Here is a 25,598-nt window from a genome sequence, read left to right on the forward strand (position 1 = left end):
TTAAATTTAAAAAATGCTGTGTGTATTACATGATATATCTAAATTTTGTTTGAGTTTCATCGTTGAGTATAAAATGTCAAATATTGCTATTATGAAGCAATATTTCCCATTAATATGAAAACAAGGCCAAAAAGAAGGATTTAAAAAGACAATTCTGACATGCATGAGCAGGCAAATAATTCTTATTCTCCTCATTTTGCCTGGAATCTTTTCTAAGACAAGGACGACTTCTTGTCAGTGCTATTACTAGAGGCCACTGCACGTAGAATAGTCACACTAGACTTCCTAGACTTTTGTAGATGTCGTAGTAAGCCTTCTTTCAAAGATTGACACGCTGCATTTGAACATGGCACCAAAACCTCACATGAGAAAGCAAAAATATTTAGATTAGAAACCAAGTCTTCCAGAGCATTCGTTCAGGTTCTTTACTTGAGTGATTTGAGTCACATGAATGTGGATTCACAGCGCTCCTTTCTTCCACACACCCTACCTCATCCCTCTCCTTCCTTCTGCTGCTGTTTATTCTCCTATACTGGCTACACAACCAGTTGCCATAGGGATTTTTTTTGAAGTCACAGATGGGGGATTAAAATTTCATTTCAGATATGAGATGGAAAGAGCAAGGGGGAACTCATTTGCATAGCACAACAATTGTAAATTTCAGGCCTAAATATATTAGAATGATAATGGGTTTAAATAAAAATAGCTTCATAGCATGGCTTCAGGTTTCTTAAGGGCTTTCCCACTTTAAATTTAAGGAAAAGATTAAAATTTACTTCATGCTATTCATGGGGGGAATTTTAATACAAAATATGTATTAGCAAATCACTCTTCTGGAGACTGTTCTGCACCAGAATTATCTAATGGTAATTATGACAGTTTCTGAAGTATTACCCTAAATACATCTCTAAGTTTTAAAGTATATAACAGGCCTCATTTTTCTGACATACCTCAGTGTCTGTTGGCCCTGGGCTGACCTCTGGGTGGAACTGCACAGCAAAAAAGGGTTTGCTCTCATGCATAATCCCCTAAAGGAATAGAAACAGGAAGAAATTCCTTCTGTAATAACAAATGTCAAGTGTGGGGATGTATTATTCAGCATACAATAAAGGCCAAATAAAAAAGCAGAGTTAAGTATTTAATAACATTCTTATAACTACCAGTACTATTAAGTACATGACTGGAGGTCTTTAATGAATCACATATGCAAGCAATTAAGACAGACAGAAAACAAGCCAATGAAGAATCATCTAAAATGAATAATCAAACAATGCATATACATGCATGCACATATGCACATGCACACACACAAACACACAAATACATATACTCACATAAATTTGGCTCATAGCCTTTGGAGCCCCTCTGGACTTCACTCAGAATAAAGTAATACTCTCTTCTCCAACTCTTAAATTACTTCACTACAGTCTTTTATAAGGCTACAAGGCTACTAAGTGAACCTCTGAAACACACTTGCTCTAGGCCCAGATTTGTACCCATTTCCCTTTACCAATGAATTGTATGAGACCCCTGTTAATTGAGGGCACAAGTCAACTGATGAAAATAGTATTTTAAAAGGGAAGAGCTATAAAAAAAATGTAAAAGTAAGAGTTCTTACATATACACACACACACACACAAATCCAACATAAATAAGTATAGCATTTCCTACAAGAGAATATTAAAAAGACCTAGATTTCTCACAAACTGAGTAAGTGTCAGGAAAGCATTTACCTCATTTGTTTGATCATTGACATTCACAAACAGTGGTTTCCAGCCAGGAGGGAGGGTCTTGTCCAAAGCATACCCATGATTCTGAGCAGTAATGAAAGCCTGTCTGTTTGTGACATTCAAAACAGGCTGATTCTGCCCTCTGGAGACAAAAGGAGAGAAAGAACAGGGGAATGCAGAAGTATAGAGAATGTAAATATCTATGTGATGAAGTAGAATCCCAAAGTTTCAATTGCTTAGTGAAAAATCACTTTCTGGAAAAGTCACACATTGTTAATCCCAATAATTTTAGTGACAAAAAAATCAATCCGGGAAGTTTTGTTGAGCATTAAATATCTGGTCTATTAAACTTCTATAATAGGTTTTAGAAATGCACTTGAAACAAAAAGAGTTGCTCACTAACTGAACAAAAACAGGCACTTTTTTTCTTTTTCTTTTTTTTTTTTTTGCCAGTCCTGGGGCTTAAGCTCAGGGTCTAGGCAGCTCAGTATCTAGGCACTGTTCCTTATCTTCTTTGCTCAAGGCCAGTAGAGCCACAGCCCCACTTCCACATTTTTCTGTTTAGATGGTACTGAGGAATCGACCTAGGGCTTCATGCATACTAGGGAAGCACTCTACCACTAAGCCATATTCCCAGACTGCAATTGATTTTAAGGAAGCTGCAGTAACTAAGCCAGAGGAGAATTGTTAGGAGGAGATGAACAGATGACTCTTCAAGGCTGAATTACGTATCAAGTGAAGGGTGGGCTGTTGGGGGAGCACCTGGTGTTGAATAAATTAACATCATTTGCGATGAAGCAACACCACTGAAGGACTGAAGATTTCTTGGTTCATAAGTCACGCAACCAACTTCTTAAGATGTTATCAATGCTCAGAAATCAAGCTTAAAATCAGAACAGTTTCTCTCGGAATGTCATTTGATTGCATATTATGACCTCAAATTATACCAAGGGAAGGGGAAAATAGCTTCAAACCATAACAAAGATATCAGTAGAAAGGGCTGCCATTCAGAAATGCAATAAAAATGGTATTCAGTAATCAGACAACTGTGAACTATGTAATAGGACCGCTATCGATTTATTGTAATGTACTGGTAAGGAAATTCTCTAAATCTTTTGGGTTTGGTTATCAGTAATACTTCAGAGCTTGTATGGCCCAAAAACAATGCAGCAAGTGCCTTACCTGTTGGCCATGGACATCTTGTAGGATTTGGCACCAGCAGCCAATCCTGTTATTAGATTTCCCGTACTGATACCAAACAATGGTTCCTTCCGATCACTCTCCAAAATCTAAATGAAGAAAGGTTGTTATTAACCCTGCAACACAAGTTCGACCAAACACTATTACTGAAAGGAGAAAAATCAACTTTCCTTGTTTTCTTCCTTAACAAGATGTACTGAACGTTAACATGTAAAAAGAAGGCACGGTTGACAAGTGTGTAGCATTAGCAATCTCTAAGACATACTTGTCACTTAGATAAAACTAAATTTAATCAAATGTGTGGGGTCTCAGTGAGGAGCTTGGGTTGTCATTTTGTCATTCTAAAGAATGGTACGGTGGGAGTTTGGCTCCTGCCTTCTTAACTGGAGGACCCAGTGTCAGAGTTCCTGCAGTGGGCAAAAGCTCTGTCCTGAAAAAGCTGCCCTCCCTGGTTTTTTTTTTTGGGGGGGGGGGTTCCCGACAAATGTTATGTTGACATTCCCTTGGAGGTCTCCAATAAGAATGACAAAAACAAACAACAACCCTGCCAGGCTCACACCTGTAATTCTAGCTACTCAGGAAGCTGAGAGCTGAGGATCACAGTTCACAGCCAGCCCAGGCAGGAAAGTTTGTGAGACGACCTCCAATTATCCACCAGGAAACCAGAAGTGGAGCTGTGGCGCAAAGTGGTAGAGTGCTAGCCTTGAGCTGAAGAGTTCAGGGATAGCGCCCAGGCCCAGAGTTCAAGCCCCATGACAGACAAAAAAAGAACCTGAGAAAATGATATTCTTTTCAAATACATACTGCCCTCCTCAGGCTGACCATACCTTTTTGACATTCTGAATCAGTGGTTGTGCAAGAGCTGGGTTCCCAGGGCCTCCAGCAATCAGAAGTCCATCATACTCCATCTGGGTGAAATCATGATTCCAAGGAACCAAATGCACTTCAGCTCCACGCTGGACAAGAAACACAGAAATGATTCATTTAAGGACATTTTCCTTTGACAAATTGTAATTTGCTTGCAACTTCTTTCCACCAACAACGCCCCAAAGAGAAGATGGATATTGTACCTAATTTAAATGTGTATCACTGAGCAGAAAGTTCTTTTTGTTTTATGTGATACGAATAGGATTGATGGTCAATAGAAAGTAGAAGGGGAAAGGCATTGGAAAGATTGGTAACACATCTCAACATCAAGAGTAATTTTGGTTCCCAAATTCTCTGTGACTTAACTTTTTGGAAGATAGTGCATACTTTCTTTGTTGGAGAGGGGGGGTTTTTATGCTTTAGTTATTTTTCAGATAAGGTCTATAATTTTTTGCCTAGGCTGGCTTGCAACATTATCTCCTACTTGTGCATGTAGCTGGAATAACAGGCATGTACACCATCCTGCTATTTGGTTAAGAAGGTGGGGTTCTCACTAACTTTTTGACCAGATTGGTCTTGAACTTGCTTTGTACTGCTTGAAGTAGTTAAGATTGCAGACAGAAACCATTAGGTCACCTTGTCTGATCAAATCTTAATTAACTTCGTTCCCAGAGTTTTCTTATCTATGATACTTATATTCTGAGGAAAATGAATTAGAACATTTTACTGTAAGAAGCATAGAGAAGGATACCTTTGATATCTTTCCTCAGACAAGGTTTTGAATTTTATTTGGATAAATGTTTCCAAGAAATACAATGATAATAGCAAGGAAGTAGTGCCGTGAGACACGGCTATAAAGTATACATCATCAGGCAGTCATTGAGTGGGAATAGAGCTGAAGCTTCTTGGGAAAATCTGAAAGCCAGTGTTTACTTAGAGATAGCCCATCCATGAGGAAAGGAGCTATCTCTCAGGTTATGGGCTGTGGGCTGCAACAGGGAAAATTCAGTGCATTTTCTGATTGGCAGAAGGTTTCAACCAACCATAGAGATTCCTTAGGCAGAGATATAAGACGCTTACAATGACAAAATGGGCCACAGGAATTAAGGTGGAATATGGATTTGAGAGTGGACTATGGAGAGTCCATGCACGGCCTCTGCCCCTGGGGGGAGGAGGGGACCTATCCAAGTTTTGTTAATAGGACAGACCAAATTGAAATCATGATGTGTATATTGCTTACATTTTCTAATAATAAGGATGTGAATTGAAGAAGTGTCTTGTACCTTTGTTAATTTCATGTTATGAGGGGGAAAAAGAAAGGGAGGAGGGAGAAAGAGAGGGAAGGAAAGAAGAAGGAAAAGGGAGAGATAGAAGTAGGAAGAGTGAAAGGGAAAAAGAATAGGAAAAGGGGAGCTGTGGGTCAAAGTGGTAGAATACCAAGCTTTGGCAGAAAGGTTCAGGGACAGCACCTAGGCCCTGCGTTCAAGCCCCAAGACCAACAAAAAGGGGGGAAAATGGGAAAGAAAGATGAAGGAAAAGGAAGCGAGAGAGGAAGAGAAGGAAGTTGAGGATGAGGTAGACTAACCTTAGAGACCCTGGAGAGAGAGAGACAAAGAGAAACTGACAATGGTGAGATATAAAAAGAAATTCCAATAAAGTAATATATAAGAAAACTTAATATTGGGGGGAATTCTCCTTCAGGATTTAAGGCTTAGCTTTAATTGGTTGTCTGCATTACATAAAGCACTATTAAAGTCTTACTGGACCTGGGCATACTCCCAGAAAATATGTGGTACTTAATAAATGTAGGCCAACAGAGGAGGTACGAATCTGACTCTTAACCTTTTAATCAACTCCAAACATCAACAAAAATGAATGTATAGTGTCTCACAACATCAGTCAATAACTGACAAAAGACAGTAATCCCTTTCCTCCATGTTTTCGTGGCTCTGCAGGGGGGTTGTTGTTTGGAAGAGTTTTTTTTGTTTGTTTGTTTTTGTCAGTTTTGGGGCTTGAACTCTGGGCCTGGGCACTGTCCCTGATCTCTTCAGCTCAAGGCCAGCATTCTACCACTTGAGCCACAGTGCCACTTCTGGTTTTCTGGTTTCCTGCCCAGGCTCACTTTGAACCATGATCCACAGATCTCAGCCTCCTGAGTAGCTAGTTTTACTGAGGCATGAGCCACGGGCACCTGGCCATTTTGTTTTGTTTTTTTAAAACATAGTTGTGTAGATCTTTCCTTTGAACAGGGATATATGTGTTGTTTTATAGTCAAAGGCAACAAAAAGAGTAGATCGCTGACATTCGGAGAGAATGCACATGCTTTCTATGAAACAGAGGCAGCTAGCTGAACATTGATGATCAAGAACTACATAGCCTTACCCATGAGATGGGTGAATGACTTACCTTCACCAGTAGACGGATGACATTGTTTTTTATCCCACAGTCCACAGCTACCACTTTCGTGGGGTTTCCTTTGCCAAACACTTTGACATCCTGTCATTTTAAAGAATGGAAAAGCAAGTGGGAATTTTCAGCTCTAAGCAACAGACCAATATCATAAATGCATCTGACAATGTTATACACTTAGATGAAGAATGGATTGATAGTTAATTACTAAGGGTTGACTGGAAGTTACTTTGTGAGAAAAGCAAATGCCATAGGCTGTATCATTTTTATGAGAAATAAAGTGTACTTTGCTATTTTATATAAACTATGGGTTACAGCAATAACAAAGATCTTTTAGACATCCATAGTAAACAAACATCTTCCTCACGTTTTGCCTCATTAGCAATACAGTTTTCAAATATCATGGCTACTTCAGCACAAGACAAATGTGCTAACTAGATACATCATGCTTTCAATACCATTTGATCCTCAGCTTGAAATAAAGATGAACCAGGTTAGTGCTATACCACTGTATATTAGGCCTATGCCTTGAGGCTGAATAGATGGAATTGGTATGACAAGTCACAGGAATTGCTAAGCTTGTGTAGACCACTGGTCCCTTTATATTAACATACAAATGTCTGCATTTAAGTGGAAGATTTCATTAAAAAAAAAAGATCCCAGAGCACATCATAATGATTATCTATGACTTAAGCACCGCTTGGAGGCAGATTGATTTTCACAGACATTTACCCCAAAAAGCAGTTTTCTAAAGTCATAAAAGGAGAAAGAATTGAAATCAAGAGAAAGAAGGCCTAGAGGGCTGGGTGGCCACACTGGCTTTGCAATCAAGAGTAGGTTCCTACATTCAGAATTTAGGATGACTTCATAGTGTGCGGAAGGTCTGGAGATAAAAGGTGTTATCTGAATATTTGAAAAAGCATTTTACTTTCACTGAAATGTCTTCATCTCCACAAAGCATACGGAGCATCCAATCATAATCTTTAGACTGTACTTAGGGGAAAATATGGACAGAATTTGATTTTCGTTTCCTCGTGCAGACCACTATGCACTAAAAATAACTGCCTCAGTGATCTGGGGGAAACCATTACTGAGCTGATCAATGAATGTGACAAGTAATCTTTCTCATTAGATACTTTGAAAAACTATAGATTTATCCTTAATCTTAGGCTTCCGCTATAAAATGAATATAACAATCTAGTTTTAGCTACATCAAATTGACAACGCATTATCAACATTTCCAAGGCATATAATCAAGGCTGACAAAATATATATACTCTCCTAATACAAATTTACATTTTATTACAGCTACCTACTCTGAAATTATACTTATACTGACATTAAGAAACCATCATCTAAGTGGCGCTGTAGCTCAAGTGGTAGAGCGCTCGCCTTGAGCTGAAGAGCTGAGGGACAGCGCCCAGGCCCAGAGTTCAAGCCCCACGACCGACCAAAAAAAAAGAAACCATCATCTCCCTCTTAATGCAACATAGATAAAAGTATAGATATGTTGATTTCTATTGGTTTCTACACAAACACATTACAGCCATCTCTGATGGGCACAAGGGATGTTTTTTTCAGGATACCTTTGGGTACCAAAATCCAGAGATGATTGAGTCTCTCATCTAAAATGGTGTACAATTCACATCATGACATCATCTCTAGATTACATCTAATATAAAATGTGATTCAAGTGTCAGGTAGATGTTATTATGTCATTGAAATTCTTAAAAAATACTTTAAATCCACAGCTGGCTGCTTCCACAGAATATGGAGACTGCAAATCCAAGGTACAGTCTTTCTACAAACCATGAGAGAAGTTATGCATGACCTCAAGCCAAACGAAATACATAGACGCCTTCAGACACTGTAGGAAAGGGATATGTCATGTCATGTTTTTCAATCTTGTTTGACCATGGAATCTTTTTAAGATATATTTCCTCCAGAAGAGTGTTCCTCATATTTGGAAAGTGCCACAATCTAGTTACTTGCTCCTTTATCTATTTATTCTTTGCTCCAAAACAGAATGAGTTACACTCAATACCCAGTATCATTGGTCAGCTAATGCTACCATATCATAAGAAACCCTCCAAATTGAACCTTAGTCCTACACCATTCATCTTTGACCAATTTAGTGGACTAACATGTACAAACTCTCATTAAGCCATATCAAATTTATGTCTATATATGTATATGTACAAATGTGTACATATCTACATGTGTAGAAGTACATATATGTCTATATATACACATACGTATCTTCAAATACACTGCTTGCTTCAAATCTCTGTGTCTGTCAGTATGGAGCATTCATTCTTCCTAACACCTAGTTCTCTTCGTTCACCATCTACCTAACTATACCTACCAGCATGTATGTTTTCAAATAATTTTAACAGCAGTTCAGAGCTTTTTCTGATGTGCCTGTCCCATTTCCATGCTGGTCCATGAGGGGCTATGTTATGCTGTACACACTCTGAGGATGGTACTGATCACAGCATTGTGCACATGGTCATCTACTTGCTCATTTGTCCCCCACTCTTATGTTCCCTCTAGTCAGAGAAACACACCTTTCTAAAAGACCGTCTATCCCTTCTTGTAAATTTACATGAAGCATATTTCATGGTGAAGTGACACAGTCATCACTATGAATACTTTTTGAAATTGCTTTGTGAAAACAATAAATCCTTAGGGTGAAGGATATTTACAAAATGCACCCAGACTCAGACGATTGTTTCTCATTTCTACAAAGTTCTCCTTGTTTTTCTGGCAGGCTAGCAAATCTGGTCCATGATCAATTCAGAGATCTGTTTATATGATGTAAGGAACAAGAGAAGGGAAGAAGGAAGCTTAAAAAAAAAATAGCCTCTAAATCAAGGCAGGAAAGTTCCTATATAGGCCTATAAGAAAACGTCATTGGCCTTAACTGAACTGCCCTCAGCCTAATTGAAAAGTTTTATATTGTACAAAAATAAAATAGCCTTTCTAAAACAAATGTAAACTTAAAAACAGGAAGGAAAATGTCTCACCTTGGTTGATACCTCAGCAATCAAATTCTGCTTATTTGGATCCACAAAATCCACAGGCTGACCTTCAAATTCAATCTTCCCAAGCATGGTGCCCTACCAAATTAACAACATAAGACAGTTGAAGAGGCAGCAATGATAAAGGTGCTGACAAGAAACTCTCACAGGGACTTCCAACAGCTGTTCCCCGATTGAGATGTCTTTGTAGCTACTCATAACCATCATCAAGAAAGGACTTTATTTTCACAAACTAGAAAATGAAGTGACTTGAACATGTATTTCAGGAAAAAATTCTAGAAAACACAATGTGTTCGTTTAGTCTAAAGCCATCACCAGAGTCTCAAAGGCAAAAGGCATTGCAATTCAGATCTCCAGATCCTAAACTAGAACAAGCTGGAATATTCAGTGATCATTAGTCCAGAGGACCTAAAGATAGTGCTCAGGAAAGACAACATAAAACAATCAACTGGGAAGAAAGTCTATGATCTGAAAGTTACAAAAATGTCACAATAATTGAGAACTTATTGCCTATTTTCATAGCAAAATTAATTCACACACCAAGATCCCCTAAGGGCATAAGCTATTGCTCAAAGCAAGATGTTGCCTCTTAGTCTGAGAAACTAATCAAATGCCAACTTCCACCTCTGTATTAAGATTGTTAAATTTTATAGGGCTGTCCTTTCTTTTTGACTCCAAATCAGAGTCCCTAAGCTATATTTATGAATCCCTAATATTGAAACTCAGTTTCCTCCTTTATCTGAAAACATGCCAAATGAAATACAATCTTGCTTCCAGCCAAAACTTAATGGAAACCACAACTACATTATACATTCTCATTGGGACTCAGCATCACTCATAAAAAAAAACATATTAAGTGATACTGCTATGTGATCCCTGCTAATAAAATTTACCTATTTAATTTGCTTTGTTTTGCCAATACCGAGGCTTGAACTCAAGGCCCCTCAATATCAGGCAGCTTTTCATTCAAGGCTAGCACTCTATCACTTGAGTCATACCTCTACACATGACCTTTGGCTGGAGATAAGGGTCTCAGAGACTTTAGCCATTAACTGAGATGGCTTATTTTCTATACTCATGAAATACAATAATTAATTTCATAGAGGACTTTTCTAAGAGAATGGAATATTTATTTAATAGTACCAGTACAGTACACTTATGGTCTTTTAGCCTAGAAGTATTCAATTTTGCAAAGTTATTATTCCCTTAGTTACTTCCTCCCAATTATTTAAGTATAAGCCCTTCCACAGAATAGACTATAAAATGTCTTGACATTGCTGGTATCGTCAGCACATAGTAGGCATTCAATAAACTCCTGCCAAGTGAAACATCCAGCTGCTGGTATGTTTAATCCCACGAAACACCCACTCTTCAAAACTCACCTCGAAAATAGTAAAGCAAAGTGACAGAGGCCCGAGAAAGAGAAGTTAGTCAGATTTCTTGTTTATATATTAATACAGCCCCCAGGTACTGGGAGAAAACTATGAGGGGAGGAACATAAGTTTAGCTAAAAAATGACAATCATACCTTATCTCGAATAATTTTAGTCAGCATTCTTGTGTCTACTCCATAAATTGCAGGAACCTGTAAGAAAAAAACTCATGACAGTGAAATTGGAAGAAATTAGAACCGGCATATTGTTTTCAAGTTGAAAACCATAGCTTCATCTATCTTCTTGAGTGGTAAATAATTTCCCACTCCTTCTTCTTTCTGACCCCGGGTGAAGGTGCTGTCAAAGCACAGTAAATTGCAGCTCTGCTTGAGCAGAAGACTCTTCTCCTACCCAAGCCCTTCCTCAGAATAAAAACTGAAAACATTCTAAACATTAATCTTCTATTACAGTTTCATAGATGTTAAATAGGTACTATTGCATATAAACTTGTTTTGAAACAATGAAACATGTATATAGTATATTAACATATCTATACAGCATATGAAATGTATTTCATATATTTTCTGGGCACAATATATATATATATATACATATATATATATATATATATATGCAAAAATTTGTGTTTTAAAATAGCAGAAGCAGTAATAAGCAGTAATGTACAAATTTATGTGTAGAGTTTATTATTCCTAACACATAATAGGCCCTCAACCCATTTGTTAGTAAACATGACTATCTATCAAAGATCTTTAACATTTCCTCATTCTATTAGTAAATGAAGGAACATCTCCATTGGTTTGCATTTATTTGACTAGCTTGAAATCAGATGTCTTAACTAAGTCCTTTGTTTCTATATGGAGAAGACATAAAACTAGGTGACCTGAATAACACAAAGGAAATACTTTAAGAGAGGAGAGATAAAGAGACATTCAGACAAACAGATTTGAATGACTATTTCAGAAATTAGCTGTCTAGGAGATGGACATAAATTCAGGTAATAATTGGGAATAAAATAGTGACTGTGACAAGAAGAGATTCTTCTACTTTCAAATTTTAGAAAATCTGAGACTGAGAGAGCCAACATTTTTTTTATTTTTCCAAAAATAAGTATTATTTATCCCAAAAGTTAAGCAGTCATTGGAGGGGCAGAGATTTCTTAGAATAATATCTGCTTATATTCCATGAGAAATTAATTCTCCAAGTATGGAAAATTAAGATAAAAGCTTATAACCTTTTTTATACATTACTTCAAATGATACTATACCTAATTATATGTCATAATGTTTAAGTTAAAAAAAAGTACTTCATTGAAATCTAGTTATAAGACTTAAGGGACAAAAAAATATTGTATAGAAGAATGGTTACATGGACAATGCAGCCAGGTAACTATAGAGCAAGAACTAGAACCCACAAATGAATTATATAACTTAATCCTAGCTTAAATCCTAGACTTAGATTCTAACATTTCTCCCTACCCCTCTTAAAAGAGAAATTTGGGGTGGGGGGGGGGAGGATGTGGGAGGGGAGGATGGGAAGTGGTGGGAATGGTAAACAAAGGAGGAGGCTACAATGCTTGATAAGAAATGTACTCACTATCTTGCCCATGTAATTGTAACCTCTCTGTACAGTAATTTCACAATAAAAAAATAAATAAAAGTTAAAAAAAAAAGAGAGATTTTACCAAGCATGTTTGTGTGCCACCTAGTGGTTAAACTGAAAATATGCTATCATCTAGTTTACTCTGTAGGTACTTTAAAAAGGTATCATTCCTTATAATAGATAACAGGTCCAGGACTGCACAAACTTCCTTATCTGTTTCGTTCTTTTAGCAACATACAGATCTTCCAACTCTCTACATACCCATCATACACCCATAGGTGATGGTCAATGCCCTATCAGCTTTATTACCTTCTCCTCCTGCAGCCACTGCCCTAGACTCTTGGTAGCCAGCCAGTGATTGTAGTCATTGCTATAATTCAGCACCAGCAGACCAGAAACCTAGAAAGACAGGTAGCCATCACCCAAAAATATCCACAAAAGTATCCACAACAATATTATCCAATTCCTGAGATTCATCTTTGAAGGTCACTTTTCATCTTTTTTGAAAAACATATTCTATCCACTAATATGAGACTTTAAATTTTGAAGAAATGAGCTCAAAAGGTCATCATCCCTTTTTATTTTGATACATATCCTTGTTTTTTTAATCATCACTTGGTGGAGCTATCCTACCCAACTTTCCAATTCTTGAGACTAAGTTATTCTCCATTTTTGACCCACTGACTGTTTCTTCTATTGAACTGATCAACGATCTACTTTATAATTAGTTATTTAATACATACAAAGAATGAAATGAGTTTTTTAATCTGCATGTAAATGAGATTGAGGGATCTGGAGAAAATTGTGAGAAAGAGCTGACTAAATGATAAATACAAGTCATTCCACCATACACTAATGAAAAAGTGGTCATTTGGAATGTAAATTTTTGAATTACTTATGTGATCCATATTCCCAAGATGCTCTCCAAATTTCATTGACTAAGCAACAATAAGATGCTTACTTTTAGACTGGCATATGAAATATTCATATTGAGACCTTAAAGAGGGTAAGATTAAAAACAACTAAGTTGATTATCAAATTTCTTTTAAAAGATGAATCTTCATGAATACTTATTGCACAGTTATTTGGATTGTAAACATCTTTACAAATTAATATACATGTCATTCAAGACATTAAAATCTAAAGTTTGTTAAGAAATTAAAATTAAATTAATGTCCAGTTAAATATTGCTCTTATTCTGGGCACTGGTGGCTCACGCCTATAATCCTAGCTACTCAGGAAGCTGAGATCTGAGGATCACGGTTCAAAACCTCTGGAAAACCAGAAGTGGAGCTGTACCTTGAGCAAAAGAGCTCAGGGACAGGCCGATTTGAAGCCCAGGGCCGGAAATATATGTATATATGTGTATATGTGTGTGTGTGTGTGTGTGTGTGTGTGTGTGTGTGTGTGTGTATAGATAGATATACAATTCACACTTATTCAGAGAAAAAAGGATGAATACAGGAATATAATTTGTACTACAATAGTAAGGGAGGAACTTTGCCCATTCTAGAATTCTAGCATGTGTATATTGTGTGTGTGTGTGTGTGTGTGCGCGCGCGCACACACACGCGTACACGCTCACTGGTACTGGGCAGTGATCTCAGGGCATGAATCTTGTCCCTCAGTTTTTTGGCTCATGGCTGGTGCTCTGTCACCTGAGTCATAGCTCCACTGTTAGCTTTTTGGTGGTTAATAGAGATAAATCTCACAGACTTTTCTACGCTGGCTGGTTTTAAACTATGATCTTCAGATCTCAGCCTGAGAAGTTAGGATTACAGGCGAGAGTCACCTGCTCCCATCCCAGATTCAGAAAAACACGAAAACAGTAAGTCAACTGCATAGTCATTGCCAGTAGTACCTTAATTCCATCAGATTCCATGTACTTGCTGAGTCCCAGTTCATCCAGCGCTGTGGTGTCTGGGGCCCCACCATTCCCAATGATAGGGTTGGCCATCGTGAGAATCTGCCCCTTGTAGGCGGGGTCTGTAAGCGCTTCTGGGTACCTGCATGCACATGTCAGAAAGTGAACAAATACAATCTAAACATGTACACAGAATCATTGAATCCTTAAAAAAGGATGAAGAAGAATATCAGATTAACACCCTACAAGCCTATCTCTTTAGCAACCTGACACGAAGCTTTTCTGACCTCGAAATTATAAGATTTCAAATGATTCTTTTAAAACACTGCTAACAAATAAGGGAGAAATGCAGGAGAACTATGTTTAAAATTGGAAAGCACAGGAAAATATGTATTCTAGACTGATAGATGGAGAAGATAGAACAAATGGGAGATGATACATTGATCATTATGTAAAATAGAGAGCTTATATAAAGAACGTGTATTCATATAAATTATTGTATATATGAATATAGAGAATATATATGTATATAGATATAAATGAATAAGAAGTATGACTCCTACAAATACCAGGAGAAGGCTACATTTATTCCACGCACTGGAATACATGGCAACTGAATTTTTTTTTGTTCCTCTTACATTCTGTCTTCCTTCAGACTGAGTTAAACCAAATCTTTCTTGTAGATTACCACTGAAAGTGAATTTAGGTGCTGAGAAGGATAGAATCGACAACCTTGAAACTAATAAAATTCAGCTCAGGCAGTAGTCAACATAAATTTCTCAACCCCATCCAGACTAACTCCTACTGAACTAACTTTGTCAACAGAACACTTAGTCTTCAGCTCCACAGTCCTCAGGGTGACTCAAGTGCTATGAAATTTATCCACAGCCTCCATCAGCTAATTTCTCAGATGCCTCTCACCTGTCAGGAACTGATCGTTTTGTTTTTTTTCTTTTAGCCAAGCCTTACACATATTAACGCATTTCTGGAAGATGAAAACCAAACTAACTCCCTCCCCCCTTTAATAATTATCAACTACTTTACTGAGTGACCTAGGCATTGAATAAAAGCTACAATTCTCAATGGAACATAGCGCCTGTGGACTAATCTTATTAAATGACTGCCTTTTCTACATCAAAAAAAAATCTTTAATTAATTTGGGTTTTTACTTCCCTTTCTTCTTTCTCACCACAAAAGGTCTGGCTGTTCCCTTTCCATATAAGCTTACAGTGCTCTCCACTAAGTGAATAAATACAGCTTGTCTCCGAGAACTGCAGTGTTGGAAGCAAATTAATCCATCAGGTCCTGTTTGACTTTTGTGATGTGACAAGATTTATTACCCGTAATCTATCACTGAGAAGAAAACGCCAGTGCCTTCCATCATTCCGATCTATATTAAACAGTTGTTTGTTGGCAGGTATATTAACACAGCTAGTAATTAGTGCTGTCGAAAAGCTTAAATAATTGCCTGGTGAAGCAAAACTTTGCAAACAGGTTTCATACATTGTAATTTAGTGCTCTCACCAGTGGAACTATTTTTAAAAACACTTAATATTCTTCATTTCATGCAGAGAGGCAAGAATTTTGAAAAGAATGCACATTAATAATATAATGACAGCTTGGTCAATCAATACTTTCTCTATCAGTTAACCCAATGCCCCTGTGTCTCTTCCAGGATAGCTTGAATTTCCCTAATGCATTCATCAAATATTTTACAGGTTAGTTGATTGAATATGTAAGAGAAACATCTTGAAACTATGTGGTCCTCTATTTTTTTTTTAACTCAGAATGTTTTAAATCTCCAGCTGTAAATTTCTATCTAATCTAGTCCCCTTGGTTTTTGAGAAGAAAAATCAGACCTTATCAAGATTAAACAATGTTGTCAATATAAAATAATCAGTTATTAGTACTGAAATACAATTTTAACCTTCTGGTTCCAGATGAACATTCATAGGTACTGGCTACTTGATTTCTATATTCTTACCTTTCCTACCATTCACCTCTTAGTCAATTACTTTGCTTAGTAGATCTTAAATACAAATTCACAATTGATAATTATTAAAAATATTACATCTATATGCCTACCATCTCAATAATTATAGGACAATGAGTGTTATCTCTTATCTCTGTCTTATTAAAGTCCTATAAATTACTTAAAGAAGGACTGCCTTCTCTCTCCATAGTACTTTATGTTCAATGTACAAAGTTGGGTCTGACATTTCTAATGGATTGTCACTACAGTGTGTTACCCTTCTTCCTCTGCTCTAATTTTCTCCTAAATCTGCTCCAAACATCCCTTTGCAGGAGCCATTTGGTAGACTCAGTGCATCGGTTTCTAGAACTATTTTTAGTCTTTTTTTTTTTTTTCCATTTCAGGGAGGCAGCCAAAGCACAAATGCTAGCTTTCATCCACTGTAGCAGAAGTCCATGTCTGTACCTTTGTGGAGGAGGGTTGTTAGGAAGCTATGCACAAGCCAAATTCAGGGCAGTATATAATCTCATGGTGCAGTGATTTCAATTTACCACTGTGAGTGAGAGCACACAGTTATTCCTCTCTGGAGAGAGGATGGATCAAACCTTAGAACAGAAGCATTACTCACCCTCCCAGGCCTGTATTAAAGACCACTTCACCAGCAACTGAGGATGGATGGCCAAAGGAGTAACCTTTCATTTTAGTTCCATCTTCCAGAACGATGTGTGCCGTCTGTGCCTAAAGAAACAATTGCATGACTGCTAGCATAATACAAAACATAGATACACACAAAATCCAGAGATAAAATACACACACACACAAACATATTTATCTCACAGCATAGTTAATGAAACTCTGCCATTGAGCTTTGGAATTGCTCTTCTGTTCCTTGTCACTGTTCTTCACATATCTGGCTGTTGTCACCAGCAGGTGTTTTTTTGTTTCATTTTATTTGAAAGAGGAACTGAAGCACGTCGATACATTGCCTATTCCAAGTCTACTGGTGGAGTTGTTGACAAGCCAGAAATGCTTCAATTTAGTTAAAATGCTACAGTCCATCTTCTCCTCCTTAATATTCCTCAGCTTTGCTCAAGTATCGCTCTAAGGGAAGTTTATGAGTTTGCAAAAAGCATTGTGAATTGTACCATACAGCCCATTCTCATTCGGAGGTTTAGGGCTAGAAGGAATCTTCACGATTACCTATCAAAGCTCTGTGTTCCACGGAGCGCTTGTTTGTGATGCACTTACCCCCAGGCCTGCCCTCTGTATGCCAGCTTTACGGTCATGAAGAAGCTAGAGCTTTATCACTCTATTAATACTGACACAAAAGCAAGCACTGTGAAATGCTCTGAGAGCATACCGTATTTTGTTTTTTATCGGAGTTAATTATAGCCCTGTCTGGTTCCCTGTTTAGGCTATGGGCATTCTGAATTTGATTACTTTGCTGTATTACTCTTTGAACCAGCTTCTATAAAATTCTTGGCTAAGAAAAGGGACAATTAGAGAAACATCTAAACAACAGGCCTCATCTACTTCTCATAAATACCCTAAATTCTATTGCTGAAACAGTCTAACTCTGACTCTAAATTTCAGGGGATGGAAAAATGTGGTAAACCACATCTGGTGAAACAAGGACTAGACTCTAAGAAACTCTATAGAATGAACTCATTGGAAAATGTGTTTTCAGTAGTGATACTTACTAGACACTATATTGGAAATGAAATATACAACTTGGGGTGGGGCAAGTCAGGAGGGGGAAAACCGGGAGAAAATGAGGGAGGGGGTGACACTGTTGAAAAAGAAATATATACAAGCCAGGTGCCTCAAATCCTAGCTACTCAGAAAGTTGAGATCTGAGGATCAGGGTTCAAAGCCAGTCTGGGCAGCCACTCTGTGAGTCTTATCTCCAATAAACTACTCCCCCAAAAAACTGGAAGTGGCATTATGGCTCAGGTGGTAGAGCACTCTCCTTGAGCAAAAGAAGCCCAAGGACAGTGCAAAGGCCCAGAGTTCAAGCCCTAGTATGACAAAAAAAAAAAAAAAAAAGGAAGAAAAGTACTCATTACCTGACTTAGATAACTGTAAACCTGTACATCATGTTTAGAGTAAAATGTTAAGGAAAATAAAAGGAAAACATCTCTATAATAATTGAGAAAGTTTAACAATAAAGTGTTATTGGATTATATTACATATGAACATTTTAGGATTAGTGAGAATAATGTTTATATTTTTTACTTAGCTATGCTTCAAATAATTAGAAACTGTGGGGAAGAAACAAATATAGTTGAAACCAATTGGGATACAAATTGGACTTGTAGGAAGAAATAATTATTTGGTATTCTTTCTGCAAGGGTCAGAAACAGAAACGTACTCCATTTTCCATCCTGTATAATTGTAGAACTGTAGCCATAGTGTCTTACACCTTTGAGACTTGCCACTTCAACTCTACTTCCAATACACTCACACTCACACTCACACACACACACACACACACACACACCCCAACTTGGTTAGGCAACAGGAAATGATTTCTGGACCCTTGCTTTTATATCCATCTAACATACACTTAGTTTATCTATTTTTAAATACAAAACCTCCATTATATTTCCATAAAAATTTTGAGATCATATGCCTCTTTTAGACTCAAAGATTCTTTTAGTCTCTTGCCATTAAAACTAGATTATTCTTCAGTGTAAAATAGCATTTTGACTGTCTTTCAATCAATAAACTGTGGTCCTAAACATGGCGGAGTATGTGAATGTGTACATACATTATTATATTTATACACAAAGTTATTTGTTTCCTAAGAAATCAACAGAATATTGTTAACACATTCTTCTCAATAGGTTCCTAATCAGAAGTATAACATATGGACTTCAAGTTTATATTTCTGAGAAAGATTAAATAATGTTCTCCCTCTGTGTGTGTATGTGTATGGGGGGGGGGGGGGGAGGTTGTATGTGCGCATGTGTGTGTATTAACCCAAAGAATTTTGTCCTTTACTTGGCATATCCAATTATCTTTGAGGTAGTTTTCTCTATAGCTTTGAAATCATCGTTCAAGATCATAAGCTTGGTGTTATCTTTAAAGGGATTGCCTTCACAGTCACTAAATTTAAAAAGATTTTGGAATTACCCAGCACAAAGGAAACAACAATAATTAATTTAATCTGAGAGATGAAAAGACTTCTCTGGCAGAGATAGGCTTCACATGCGAGTGTAAATTCTGCTGAAAATAAACTTGCATGTTGTTCCCAATAACTGAGTATCTACCCTATTCTTTTGGTTTTCCAATGACTTGTTATTAAATACAAATGTTAACTTATGTTAAGAAATAAGAATATAGTTTGATCCATCTCCAAAGATGACAAGCAGCTCTCCTGTGGAGATGGGTCTCAATAGGAGTACGTATTGGGAATATTGCCTGTTAATTCTGACATGTTTCACTAGATAGAACCTTTCGGTCCAAGAAATGAAAATTCACTGTCAAAGAACATTTTCTACTAGAAAAAAATTATTTTCTCTTCTGGAAGAAGTCATGTGTAACCGACATGTCTTCACAAAATGGAAGAAAGGAAGGAAATAAGCTCATAAATAGTTTGTCGACAGAACTTCAAATGACTGTTACTTACCTAGCACAACTTGGATGTGAAGTGCAAATTTCAATTATTTTCTATGTACTGGTATTTTGCCTGTCCTACAGTCTGAACCAGACTTGCCTACAATATCACCTTTGCTTATATTTTCTTTTCTTTCCTTTGATCTACTGGACTAGTGTTATTTAAATAGATTGGAGAGGTAAAAATGAACATAAGCAAACCCAACCCTTGGTAACCTGTTCCCATAGCTCCATCTGGTATTTTTCTTCTCTCCATAGAAATAGTTTCTTACTTGCTTCCCTTTGCCTAACGATATATTTGAGGAGACATTTACTGCGGCCTGAAATAGTCCCTGAGATTGTGTTCAATATGTCTTTTGCTCCTTTAATTATATTTTTTGTTCTTTTTGGCAGATTTTATAGGTCTTCCAATTCTCTTTCTCACTACACGTTATATTGTTACAAGGCTTCTGTTTATTGCCTAGAGTACCCTTTATATTCCTTTTAACTACACTGGTCTCCAATGAGTTGAAAATGATGAGTGCCAATTGACATATCTATGAATTGATAGAGGAATTCTGAGCAAAGTGCTATTACTTGAAATCCTTCCTTATCCCTAACAGTTCCCCAAATGCTATTTCTTTTCAATGAGTCCAAAAGAAACCAAACTGTTTTCATCATATTTTAGTAGTCTCAGTGCTAGTCGACAGAAGTACATAACCTAAGAATTAGAATAGTATATTGTTATTATTTAAGTTATATAGCCAGAACACTTTGAAATCTGAATGTGCATGGAAATCTTCTAGAAGGGAGATGTGTACATTGGTAGAATATCAGAAAAGGTAATCAAAGGATTCTATAAATATGGGTTCGAAAAAATAAAGGGCTTCGTCCTTTTTGTGTCTACTAACATGTAGATAATCAAGACTCACACATCACTGAGCCTCTACCATATGTTAAGTACATTTCTAGGTCCAAGTCCATCTATTTATTAAAGGAACTAGTTATGTAGCCTGGCACTAGTGGCTCATGCCTGTAATCCTAGGTACTCAGGAAGCTGAGATCTGAGGACTGCGGTTCAAAACCAGCCTGGGCAGTAAAGTCTATGAGACCCTTATCTCCAATTAACTATCAGAAAAACCGGAAGTGCCCCTGTCTCAAGTGGTAGAGCACTCACCTTGACCTGAAGAGCTCAGGGACAGTGCCCAAGCCCAGAGTTCAAGCCATGACCAACAATAATAACAAGAACAAAAAATAAAACTAAACAAAAAACAAAATAAAGGACTAGCTATGTAGTAGAGGAGTCAAAAAAATAAAGGAAATCTGATGAAAAATGTCATGAACAACCACCGAAGCACCTCGAAATATAAAAGTAAATAAAATGTCGGGGTGGGAAGGTGGCTCAGTGGTAGAGCGCTTGCCTTGCATGCATGAGGCCCTGGGTTCGATTTCTCAGCACCACATAAGCAAAAAGAAAAGAGCCAGAAGTGGCGCTGTGGCTCAAGTGGTAGAGCACTAGCCTTGAGCTGAAGAGCTGAGGGACAGTGCCCAGCCCCAGAGTTCAGGCCCCACGACCGGACCCTAATAACTAAATAAATAAATAAAATAAAATGTCATCCTTTCTCTTGGCAAAGTTTTCTTCAGTAAAAGAATTTGCCTTTCTTTCATCCATGCTTGATATAACTGAAAATTAAAATGTCCAGTGAAGACACTCTTGTCACAATTTTTAACTTGAAGTCCAAGGAATGCCTTCAAACTGTTCACTTGTGTCATACTCTTGGCAAGGTCTGGCTTGATCCCCTATTTAAAATTACAGTATGCTTCTCAGTGCCTTGTCTCCTTGCTCTGTCCTTTCTTTCATTCTTTATGTCTTCTTTTTTTAATAAGAAAAGTGGGAGTGGGGGGTTGTACTGAGGAATCAAACCCACAACTTAATGCATGTGAGGCTAGCAGTCTACCAATAAGCCATTCCCAGCCCTTAAGGAGAGTTTTTAGCTGCTTTCTCAAAAATAATTGATTTTCAAGGTGGAGTCTTTTTATGTTGTCCAAGTTGGTCTTGAATTCCTGGACTCAAGTAATCCTCTTGCCTCAGGCCTCCAGATAACTTTGATATTTTCCTTTTCCTTTTTTTCATAGCATGAATGTGTTGTATATAAGGGTTTCATTATATTTACAACATAGGCATAATGTAATTGGCTCAAAATAGCTCTATCTGTATTTCTGTTTCTTAATCTAACCCATGTAGAAGCAATGTTGGAAAAATAAGCACATTGTGAAACACCTCTACCCTTACCTTCTCCTAAGATATATTCTTAGATAGAGGAATAGGTAGTAGGAAATACAAGATACTGTTTCTAAAAGTATTAATGAGTTTTCTCAATTAATTGTCACAAGAAACTAAGAAGTAGATAACATTAAGGATCTCCATTTTAATACTACCTACTCAGGAGGCTGAGATCTGGAAGAACACAGACTGGAGCTAGCCCTGGCAGAAAATCTGTAAGACTCCATTTCAAATAACATGCCTAAAGCCAGGCTATAGATAGGTATGGCTCAAGTGGTAGAGCACCAACTCTGAGCAAGCAAAGCTGAGGTCATGGATTGAAATCCTGGTACACACACAGAGAGTAAAAACAAAAACAAAGATTTTTATACTTGAATGAACCTAGCCAGAGGGGAGCAATAATCATGCCACCAGAATAGAAGTAGTAACCATTTTTAAACCCAGCCAGTCTCCCTTTTTCCTCATTTTGTTTTCCTTTCTAAGCTCTTATCTATTTCTGCTTTCTAATTTCTTAAAGTGGGGATAAAAAGCAATTCAAACCTGAATTCCTATTTATAAGAACTTTAATTCACATTTCTATAGGGAGAGAGGGAAGGAGAAGAGGAGAGGGAAGGAAGGAGGGAAAAAGAAAGGAAGGGTAGGAGGGAGAAGAGGCCACATGTAGGCATTTACTGTGTTGCATCACTAAGCACAAATTTAACATGCAAATGCTTAAAGTGAAATTCACGTATGCACATGCACATACACCCTTACATGCACGCATGCATGTGCGCACACACACACACACACACACACACACACACGCACACACACACACACACACACACACAGAGTGAGAGAGAGGTCTTTCCAAGATCTCCTGTTTCACTGTGAACCAATGTGCAAATTGCATCTACAATTAATAACATTATTTCCATCTCTTCAGACATATATGTTATCTCTCATCCAAGTAATTATGTTTACAAAACATACAAACAAAAATATGTCAATGATTGTATCCAATAAAGATACCAAGGAAAATGCATTAAAACCAGTTTACTATTATCATTTGATTTCTTTTAGCCTAGAAATGATAGAGATGTTGAATGTAGGAGCCAATTGGTTATAAAATAACTTCTCAGAAACTATATTCCCTGAGGTTCCTTATGAATGTAAGGGTTAAAGTTTGAAATTAAAAGTCTCCATTACCTAATAACACTAGACATTATCTTTTCTACATTTTTAAGAGTACCCATAAGATTATAATTTTCCACGCAAAATATCTAGATGATCTGAGACTTAATTTTCCTATGCATATATAATGACTTCATTTTAAATCTCTTAATTTCATAGTTTATCCTCCTTTAAATAAAACACAGAAAGATCGGTATAATTCCCATTCTTATATTGCTTTTGAAGTGATCATTCTAAAACTTAAATTTTCTATTATTTGTAAGATCTGGGAACTCTTGCACCAATTGGAGGAGGTTTTGGTGTGTGAAAACGTATTTTGGGGCTGAGGATGTGAGTCAGTAGTAGAGTGCTAGCCAAGCATGAATGAAGCCCTGAGTTTGATTTCTCTCTTCTACATATACAGAAAAGGCCAGAAGTAGTACTGTGGCTGAAGTGGTAGACTGCTAGCCTTGAGCAAAAAAAAGCTCAGAGTCAGTGCCCAGGCCCTGAGTTCAAGCTCCAGGACTGGGGGGAAAAAAAATGTATTTTTGTGGGTTTTTTTTTTTTTCTGCAAATGTTCTGTTTTTATTATACTTTAGTAGTTGTACAAAGGAAGTGCCATTTAACAAAGCAGTTATGGATATAATAATGCGTCTTGATCTGAGTCATCACTTTCAACATTCATTCTCACCCCCCCCTTCGACCCACCCTTTCCCTTTTCTTAATTTTGTGGGATATACCATGAATTCTTGACTGCATTTTCCCTTCCTTCCTTGCTTCATTGGTCAACCCCTCTCCCTTTGGCTCCGCCCACCCTTGCATGTACCCACTTCCTGGTGCTGATTCTGTTGGGCTTTGACCTAGTCTTTGAAAAATGTATACTATTTAAGCTCTCCATGAGTCTATTATACTTCGTTTCATTCATTTGTAACCATTTGCATACCACCTAACTTACAGAGTTATAGTTATATTCTATCTACCACTAGTAAGGGAAAACATGCAATCTTTGTTTCTCTAGAGTTTTGCCCTAAACAGAAATGCCAACAAATTCTCAGTGATTATTTGTTGGTTTGTCCATTGTGGTCACGGGCATTACTATTTTACCATCTAAGAAAATGTCTTTAATGTCACTTATTAAATATCACTTACTGAAAGAATTCTATTTCTCAAGTATTTCATCTCTTTAGCGGTTTTGAGGGTTTTTTTCATCAAAATTAAAACTTATTTTAAAATCACACTGGAGTCTATTTTCATTTTCTAGTAAGATGACTGATTCACTTTATGAGGCCACATAAAAAACTGACCAGAATTTTATACTTTAATATTCTCAGTTTGAGATCACATTTAAAAGGTTAGATGATTCAAAGAACTTTCCAGGAAAAGAATAATGCAACAACTATTAGTGGGAATCACACAGCTAAATTCCCCTTCAAAAAGCTTTGAAAATGTGCCCCTGTAGCTATGTTAAACTGACTTTGAGGACTTAGTCTTAGGAAGACTAGACAAAATTTTTAAAGCCCAATTTATAATTACCCTATTAAAGGTTTTGAAACAGTCTCAGGTTTACTATTGATGCTACGCTTTTCCTCTGCATTTTCTGCTCTTTTTTTTTTTTTATCATCTATACATTGCTCATGTATGATTTCATATTCCAGAAGACTCCTAGAAAGATTTGAAAATAGTGATCTTGTGCTTGAACTAGAGGTGGTTGATATTATTCTGGATCCTTCATATTGAAGATGCTTGAAAGAAGTCAAAGTAAGACTTTTCTACAAGTCTACAATGACATTAAACTCCTTCATACATGGAGCTTACAGGACTATATGAAAAGGAAAAAAATTGAAAACTGAAAAACAGCATGATGTGTTACAAACACATGACAGTATCTCAGTTTGAGATGAAGAAATATGTCAACTACAGACAGCCTTGTCTTAAAATCTTCTAGTAATATACCTGGCCATACAAAGTAAGAATCCTACTGGCTCTTTGATTCAAACAACCTCTTCTCAAAGTGCAGACAAACAAAGGAAATGAGACATCAAATTTATATGACATTGAGGTAAAATTCCATATGTAAATAGACTCGAGTAGATGCAAAAAAAAAAAATCTAGTAGGAAAAATAATGTAGAACACTTTGATGCCAGGTTAAACAGCTTCTAAGGGAAAAGCCCCCACAAAAGTTCAAATTTCAAAGATGATCTAATAAATGAGGCCTAATTAAAATCTTAAGCAGATTCTCTAGTGTTTGTCCATTTAATGAGCAAGAGTAGACATGAGTTAAATATATCATTTATACAATCTGTGAAATGGGAAGAATAGCAGACTTTCTTCCTCTAGATAACCAGAATTCCACCAATAAAGCATCCCATGCATAAAGCCTTAAGCTAATTCAGCAATACAGCCCATAAAAGATCAGAATATAAAACTTTATACAGGTAATAATCCCCTCAAACTAGTCATGAAAATGAAAATGATTTACTCTGACTATA

The 25,598-nt window shown here is 37.0% G+C and overlaps 1 protein-coding gene across 1 annotated transcript in view; it reads right to left on the reverse strand.

The window, feature by feature from the left end:
• The window catches only part of Cps1 (carbamoyl-phosphate synthase 1), a 108,971-nt gene that overhangs the window by 76,273 nt on the left and 7,100 nt on the right, over window positions 1-25,598 (reverse strand). The window contains 10 exon segments of the mRNA XM_042679131.1: window positions 951-1,028; window positions 1,734-1,872; window positions 2,913-3,019; window positions 3,758-3,886; window positions 6,204-6,293; window positions 9,233-9,325; window positions 10,775-10,831; window positions 12,549-12,638; window positions 14,101-14,245; window positions 16,704-16,813. Of these exon segments, the coding sequence (XP_042535065.1) occupies window positions 951-1,028; window positions 1,734-1,872; window positions 2,913-3,019; window positions 3,758-3,886; window positions 6,204-6,293; window positions 9,233-9,325; window positions 10,775-10,831; window positions 12,549-12,638; window positions 14,101-14,245; window positions 16,704-16,813 (1,038 nt within the window).

Source organism: Dipodomys spectabilis, unplaced genomic scaffold (assembly GCF_019054845.1).
Source record: "Dipodomys spectabilis isolate Male_0828 unplaced genomic scaffold, ASM1905484v1 ptg000051l, whole genome shotgun sequence".
Classification (NCBI taxonomy): domain Eukaryota; kingdom Metazoa; phylum Chordata; class Mammalia; order Rodentia; family Heteromyidae; genus Dipodomys; species Dipodomys spectabilis.